The following is an 8,245-nucleotide window of genomic DNA, read 5'->3' as shown; positions in this document are numbered from 1 at the left end:
ATACTAATAACCTACAAGAGCTCTTAGGTCGGTCTCAGGGGCATAAGCAGCTGTCAGACACCTGATGGACTGCTAGAGCACTTTCCTTTCTCTTGGTTCATTAAATACCAATGTATAGTTATTGATTGCAGGAGCGATAGTTTATGGTGTAATAAGTGGTGCAAATATTTGTGACGTTTGTCTCACTAATGAAAATTTCCAGTGAATTTGCCATCTGTTTTTACTCTTTGTTGTGCTTTATGAGTTGAATTGAATGCTGTAAGTTTCAGGCTGAATGGGATAATATCCTGAAAATCCCTTCTTAAGTATTCAGATCTTCTTTGTCAGCAAGACTTAAAACTGTCAGTGACACATTCAGCAGATAATGCTTTGCTATTGTTCCGTGCAATGACCATGGGATCAGCTTTCATACAACTCATATACTCTGTAACAGAAAGGCAACCAAAGCTTCTGTCCCTTCTGCATACATGACGAACCTTTTCCTACAAGGGACATATGCCTCCAGACAAGAAATGCTTCACTATAGGCAAAGGACAAGGGCTCCACCATTGTCATTCTTCAGAGATGGATCTGGAAGGCCTCGTGGAGATGAGGACAGATTTAGATTTAGTAGAGAATCCTCCAGTCATCAACTGAATTCTGAGAGCAATTATATTTACTACATTGAAGATGAAGATGATGATTTAGAGGAGCTAAAATGGGCAGAAAAAGAAGAGAAACGATTGGATGGATGGAGAAAGCAATTTATTTCAACACATGACCCTGGATGCTTTGAGGATGAAGACACCCACCTGTTTTCACCCTCTTTTATCAGAAAACCTCGAAACAATTTGCTGCACATCAACGTTGGGGGTACAAGATATTATATATCATACATAGTAGCGGCTAGTTATCCCAAAACTCGCATAGGTCGTTTGGCTACTTATACTGACCGACAGCGCAAACTAGACCTGTGCGATGATTACAATCCTATTGAAGATGTCTATTTCTTTGATCGTGACCCAGCTATATTCCATCACATCTATAACTTCTATCGTACTGGAGTGTTATGGGTAAGGAATGAGTTGTGTCCTCGCAGCTTCCTGGAAGAAATTAATTATTGGGGTGTAAGAGTAAAGAACACCCCCCGCTGCTGTCGCATATCTTTTGAAGAAAGGCAAGATGAGCTGAATGAACAGCTAAAGATCCAAAGAGAGCTCAGAGCCGAAATGGAAACAGAGGAGAATGAAGAGCTTTTTAGAGGCATGCTTTATGGCCCTTTGAGACGCCACATTTGGAATTTGATGGAGAAACCATTCTCTTCAGTTACCGCCAAGGCCATGGCAGTGGCATCTAGCTTCTTTGTTCTTATTTCTGTTGTTGCAATGACACTTAATACAGTTGAAGATATGCAATACAAGAATCCTATTGGGATTGCGAATGGTAGACCTTACTTGGAGCATGTGGAAACCTTGTGCATAGCATTCTTTACACTGGAGTATGTGCTTCGTATTATCTCAACACCAGATATACAGCGCTTTGTGCGCAGTGTTCTTAATGCCGTAGACCTGATAGCAATACTGCCACTGTACTTGCAATTACTCCTCGAGACGTTTTCAGATGAAGACCAAAATGGGAAAAAATCCAGCCATGAACATGAGATAGAGGCTGTAGGACGAGTTGGAAAAGTTGGACAAGTCCTTAGGATCATGAGGCTGATGCGCATATTCCGCATCTTAAAGTTGGCACGTCATTCAACAGGGCTTAGAGCTTTTGGGTTTACGCTTCGTCAATGCTACCAACAAGTGGGATGTCTAATGCTTTTCATTGCCATGGGGATTTTCTCATTTTCTGCCATGGTTTATACTGTCGAACATGATGTCTCGGGCACTAACTTCACCAGTATTCCTCATGCCTGGTGGTGGGCAGCAGTAAGTGTTGTACTTCATGTTATATGTTAGTTTTTAAAGCTTACAATTTTTTCTACAATTATTCAAACAAGTTTAAAATATATTTGACATATTTTTTTTAAATGCTTTTATAGAACAACGCATTTTTCTTTTTTAGCTATCACACTTTTTATAGAAATTGATTCTAAATGTGGGTGGTCACTAATCTCATAACTAGTGCTGTGTATTAAACAATTAATTCTCCATTAACATTTGGTTTTATTAATACATTTTACCTGTTAGATAATTTAATTGAACACTTTTTACAATTACTGTATCTTATTAATGTCAGGTGAGAAAATTTTATAAAATCTGTATTGTGAAATCTGGATGTCACCCAAATGCAGTCCGACATCCACGGACTCAGACAATGGAGAAGATGGAGAAATTACGTTCTCCATGTTCCCCGCACCTGTGATTCGATTCTCTTGAGGGAATCAGATCACACTAAGATAACAGTGGGCTCAAACTCAGATCAGAGTTTGATCCAAGTGACATTAACATAATCGGACAGATTCTCTCTCATGAGAGAATATACTGTACGTTGGTGTAAGCGTAACTGATGTGATCAGAGCTAGCTCTGCAGCTTACTCTCTTAAATATCACGGTCATGCATGAAAGCAGTATTTAAAAGGCATTTTACATGGCAGCTGTCAGTCTGGAGCCTCAGTGTCTGCCATGGTATTATTCCTATGAAGCCCAGTAGCTTCATAATATACTGCAATATAATAGTATTGCAGTGTATTGTATAGGTGATCAAGAGATTACTACTTCAAGTTGGCTAACCGGAGACAGCTAATTAAAAAAAATAATATAAAAGTTTAATTCACACCCCTTTTTCCCAAATGTAAATAGCAAAATTTAAGAAGTAAGAAAATTTACCATATTTGGTATTGGTACTTGCCTAATTATAATAAAATGTAAAATATGTTATCCTATATGACAGATGTCCCCAAACTTTGGCTTGGGAGCCAGGACCATGATGTGTGGCTCACATCTGTCTGCCAACTTGGTGTATTAGCACCAAGTGTAGAAACCAGTTATGATGGGCAGGTCTCCAGATGGTGAGTTTTGTGATAACCCCCACACACATACTGGCCTTGGGGGTTTAGAGATAAATTAAGTATAGTAAGCTGGACATAGAATGATACTGCCAGTCAGACGAAGTACATGAAGGTAAATGTGATAGCATGGTGGGAATGCTTGATATGAGAATACGGAATCGAGGTATGGTGGGAACCCCTGGGTATAAGTATGCTACCTCAGCTTGCTTTCCGTGGGAAAGCTTTGGCCGTCATTAAATTGGTAATGGGGGGCTTTGGGTATCGCTACATTGAGGGGGGCAGGAGCAGGATGTCACTACTCGGGGTTGGGGAGGGATTTGGCTCATGACCCTCTTTCAGAGCTGAATGTGACTTTCTGGGTAAGAAAGGTTGGGGGATCACTGCTATACAATGAACAACAAAATGAAAAAAAAAATAAATAAAAGTCTTGTTTTTTTGGTCTCAGCACTTCACCAAAAATTCAGTAATAAAGCGATCAAAATGTTACATGTTCCCCAACATGGTATTAGTAAAAACTTTAGCTCAGAGGACTAATAATCAAGCTTATACACAGCTACATTGATGGAAAAATAAATGACTGTAAGCCAGCGATTTCAGGGAGCTGCACTTTCAGTAAGGCGGCTGACCATAATTGTAACACTATTTACCTGCAGATTACCCCTATATCTGCAGGTATAAAGCGTTTTCCGAGGTGAATGGTTCCCTTTAAGCAGTTTAAATGTGTTTCTGGCAAAAATGAATAGATAAATGCATTTGTGTTATATCTGATTGTGAGGATGCTGTAACTGGACACTTGGTTTGATGTAGGAGAATATCAACGTCTAATATTTTAGTATTAGCTGCACATTTGGACTGGAGAATAGCGAACACCGTGGCAGTACCCAATCCACTGGTAATTCACATAACAATGTCAGAACCGAAAGGGCAGACAAGCCACTAAGTCATTACCTGTACTGTAGGACCTGCAGTTATTACATTTCTGCTGTTTTCTTGTCTCCAATCTCTTGTCCAGTGTTTTGGGACAGCACAGAACGTATTGCAGCAATCTGGAAAAAGCTAAAAGCCAATATACTATTGATTATCTTATAACATTAACAGTAGTGATGTCCACTGTAGCATTGCATATCACACAAAAATAAGACTTTTTTGTATATTTTTTACGTACTTACCTTATTTTTCGGACCATAAGACTCACTTTTTTTCCTCCAAATTTGGGAGGAAAATGGGGGGTGCGTCTTATGGTCCAAACGTAGATAGTTGTGTACCTGATAGTTGCGGTGGTGGTGGAACGGAATTGCAGGGCCCTCTGTTCCCTCCTTCCTTCAGGAAACCGCGGTGGTGGCGGCGGCAGCATCAGAAGAGGTGAGATGCTGCAGGCCGGTGTCTGGCTGGGAGTCGGTGAGCGGCACGGCTTTTCGATGTGAGCGGCCATCTTCCTGAAGCTGTAATCTACAGAAAAATGGCTTCACGAGCCGGCACATGAGTAGAATTGTAGGTCAGGCGGCCATTTTTCTGTAGTTCACAGCTTCAGGAAGATGGCTGCGCACACCGGAAAGCCGCGCACACAACTCTGCATTCCGCTCACCAGCCCTGGCCCGCAGCCAGACACCGGCCCCGGTCCCCAGCCAGGCCCCGGCATGCAGCCAGACACCGGCCCCCATCCAGACACCGGCTTCAGTCAGGCCCCGACATGCAGACAGACACCGGCCCCAGTCCCCATCCAGACACCAGCACCAGGCATCGGGCTTCAGCCAGACACCGGGCCTCAGCCAGGTTCCAGGCCCCCAGCCAGGCACCGGACCTCAGCCAGGCACCGGGCCTCAGCCATCTCACCTCTTCTGCTGCAGCTGCCAGGTTCCCGAGGGAGGGAATGGAGGGCCCTGCGGTCCTGCTCCACAACTACTGCAACTCCACGCTGCTGGAGCACCGTCTTCCTTAAGGACCGTGCCTCCTGTGACCCTCACTCCACCGCCTCCCAGGTAAGGTACCGTACCTATTTAGACTATAAGATGGACCCCCATCTAATAAAAAATATTTTTTTTCCTATATTCCACCCCAAAATTTGGGGTGTGCCTTATGGTCGGGTGCGTCTTATGGACCGGTGCATCTTACAGTCCGAAAAATATGGTAAATTAACTTTTTTTTTTTTTTTTTTATTGTTTCACTTTTTTTTCAAAAGTTAGCATGACTGAAATAAATGGCTTAAAATGTTAATGCTATATCTTGAGTAGCCTAGTGCAAGTACTTCTATAATATTTTCCCCTAGTTCTACAGTCTAAATTTCTAACTTGCTGTTTGAAATATCGTTCTGAGTGGACTGGGCAATGGATTTTACAAACAGCTGTCATTGGTTGCTTTAATCACATGAGATAATGGGGATCCATTAGAAATAGACCATTGGGAAAAAGTGATTGGCTGCAAAATTGATTCTGTGGGATTCTGAATTAGGGCTTAGTATTGTGTAAGAGCCTTGACCCACTGGAGAATCATCTGGCATTCTTGTGGACCATCTTTTTCTTTTCTGGGTTCACTCTGTAAGAATACTAGTGTTTTTAATAGCTATTAAAAGGAATCTACCAGTCGGATTGACCCTCCTAAGCCGTCTATATGGGCATGTAGGTCTTAGGAAGCTGAATAAAATGATACCTTGTTATCTGCAATCTAATGTCTTATTCCAGAGAAATCCACATTTTTCATAATATGTAGATGACCTGTTCAGGACTACAGGCCAGACACTGATCTGTATGAGAATCTGCCTCCAGACCTTATTTTAAATAAAAGGAGCATTACCAGTGTGAGACATGTAACTAACACAGAACAGCAGAACTCAACTTTATCTCATAACAAACACTTTAGCAGCTGCAACTATCACAGCTTTGCTGTATTGTAACAATATTGCCACCCTGTCTGCCTGTGAGATGGAAGCTGAAGCTGAGAGGAACCCGCAGATGTGTCAGGTATAATCACACACAGCTCTGCAGTGAGATCAGGAGAGCAGAGAGCGGCCGTTACACATCACACTGGTAACAATGACATGTCTCACACTGGTAACGCCTCCTTTATGTCCCTGTATCATGCTGCACCTAAATTACATAACAAAAACATGGTGACATATTCCCTTTAAACCTGTGATCTCTTGATCGCCTATATAATACAATAATGAAGTAATGCATTATATTGTCAAATACACTGATGTCCTATGAAGCACAGCCACATAACATGGCAGACACAGAATGCCATAAGCTGCCATGGCAAAGCATCGGCACCACTCAATCACTTTGTGATCTGTGACTTTGCATTGTCTTCAGCTTTTCAGCTGAACTGTAAAGCTGTGTTCACACATTGCATTGTTGTGACAATTGCAGCAAAAAAACATTACCATTCTATTGCGATTGCGTAAAAAAAAATAATGCAGCTGCAACATGTGAACCCAGCATAACTTAAACATTTCCACTTTACAATCTTTCTAATAGAAGTTAAAGGGGTTTTCCCAGGATCAAAGTACATTTTAATTAATAGATCTTAGAAAAAATATCAGTTCCACAATTAGATGTGTTTTAAAAAAAATGTTCCGGTGCTGAGATAATCTTATAAATGTGCCCAAGTATAATGCCTGCGTCTGCCATGCAGGAACATGGTCGGATATACCACCTCTCCTGGCCGGGGAGGAAGCAAAAGAGTATACAGACAGGACAGCCGGGGATCACAGCTAATTGTTTCTGTGAGGTAAAACATGTTTTTAAATAGGCAGGGAAATGTTTTTCCTTACAGAAACCAGCAGCTGTGCTGCCATGCTTTAAAATCTGTATACTCTCTTTTGCTTCCTCCCCTGCCCAGGAGATGTGGTATGATCAGACCATGTTCCTGCACGGTCAGACACAGCCATTACACAGTACACAGCAGGGGCACATTTATAAGATTATCTCAGCACAGGGACATTTTATTTAAACACATCCAATTGTGGATCTTATTATTATTATTCCAAGATCTATTGATTAAAAATTAACATTCTTCATGAGATGACCCCTTTAAATGGGGCTAATCTAGCATATTAAAAATTTCACTGATTGGAAAACAAGAGCTCGATTTTAATAATAGATCCGATTACATATTGTCTTTAATAAAGTCAAGTATTACAAAGAACCGCTATTAACCATTTGTTTCTGTTTGCAGGTCAGCATCTCTACAGTAGGATATGGAGACACCTATCCAGAAACCCACCTTGGCCGGCTATTTGCTTTCTTATGTATTGCTTTTGGGATTATTTTAAATGGAATGCCCATTTCTATTCTGTATAATAAGTTTTCCGATTACTATAGCAAACTAAAATCATATGAGTATACCACCATTCGAAAGAAAAGAGGAAAGGTTCATTTTACTGGTCGAGCCATGAAGAAGATGTCAGAATGTTGTACCGGCGTACCAACACAATATATCCCAGGACATCACTAAAAAGTCCTGTTCTGTAAAACAATATCAATGCATATTATAAATTATAAGCAGAAACAATTGTACTCACCTTGAGGAGAGCTGAAAATAACTCAAGTTAATAAAAAGTCCAGATATTGGTAATAGTTTTGCTGGACCTTCTCATACTTGATATTCATTATTTCTTATTTTTGGGCTAGATTTCAAAATAAACACTATAAGGCTGAGTTCACACGATGCGTTTTTCATGCGTTTCCGCAGCGTTTTTGCAGTTGCGTAAACGCCGCGGAAACGCATGAAAAACGCATGGTAGAAGGGCAGCAATGTTCCCCAATTGAAATCCGCATGTGCTGTGCCCATGATGCGGATTTTTCCGCAGCGTAAACGCTGCGGTCAAAAATCCGCAGCATGTCAATTAATTTTGCGGAAACGCTGCTCTTTTGCCGCCATTGACTTGCATTAGACCGCATGGAATCCGCATCACTGTATATGTTGATGCGCTTTTCATGCGGTCTAATGTGCGGATGGTACCCGGGTGTGGAGGAGAGGACTCTCATCCAGACCCAGGTACCATTAAAAAAAAAAGAATAAAATAAAAAATATATATATTCTCACCTTCTGACGGCCCGCGCAGCGCTCCTGCTTGATTCCCCGCACTTCGCGGTTGAATGAAGAAGGACCTTCGCTGACGTCAGAGTCATGTGACGGGTCACGTGATGCTGACGTCGGAGGGTCCTAAAGTCTTCACTGCCGGCAGCCCGGACCGAGCGAAGCCGGACACCGGGGGCCATCAGAGGGTAAAGTATATATTTATTTTTTATTTTT

At 41.6% G+C, this 8,245-nt stretch overlaps 1 protein-coding gene across 1 annotated transcript; it reads left to right on the top strand.

Annotated features, from left to right (window-relative positions):
• The first annotated feature begins 387 nt into the window (after window positions 1-387).
• On the top strand, window positions 388-7,546 carry KCNV2 (potassium voltage-gated channel modifier subfamily V member 2). The gene is made up of 2 exons (XM_073652498.1): window positions 388-1,910; window positions 7,166-7,546. Exons 1-2 carry the CDS (start codon window positions 468-470, stop codon window positions 7,442-7,444), a joined length of 1,722 nt encoding a protein of 573 aa, XP_073508599.1. The 5' UTR covers window positions 388-467; the 3' UTR covers window positions 7,445-7,546.
• Window positions 7,547-8,245: the final 699 nt, after the last annotated feature.

Source organism: Phyllobates terribilis, unplaced genomic scaffold, assembly GCF_046119375.1.
Source record: "Phyllobates terribilis strain yellow unplaced genomic scaffold, ASM4611937v1 Scaffold_1__5_contigs__length_1240528914, whole genome shotgun sequence".
Taxonomy (NCBI): domain Eukaryota; kingdom Metazoa; phylum Chordata; class Amphibia; order Anura; family Dendrobatidae; genus Phyllobates; species Phyllobates terribilis.
This window is presented reverse-complemented; position numbering and strand designations above follow the sequence as displayed.

Bases quoted from the DNA above. Each gene is read 5' to 3' on its own strand.
- KCNV2 (XM_073652498.1), top strand. From the start codon at position 468: ATGACGAACCTTTTCCTACAAGGGACATATGCCTCCAGACAAGAAATG. The intron at 1,911-7,165 runs GTAAGTGTTGTA...TTCTGTTTGCAG, and splicing joins ATGCCTGGTGGTGGGCAGCA to GTCAGCATCTCTACAGTAGG.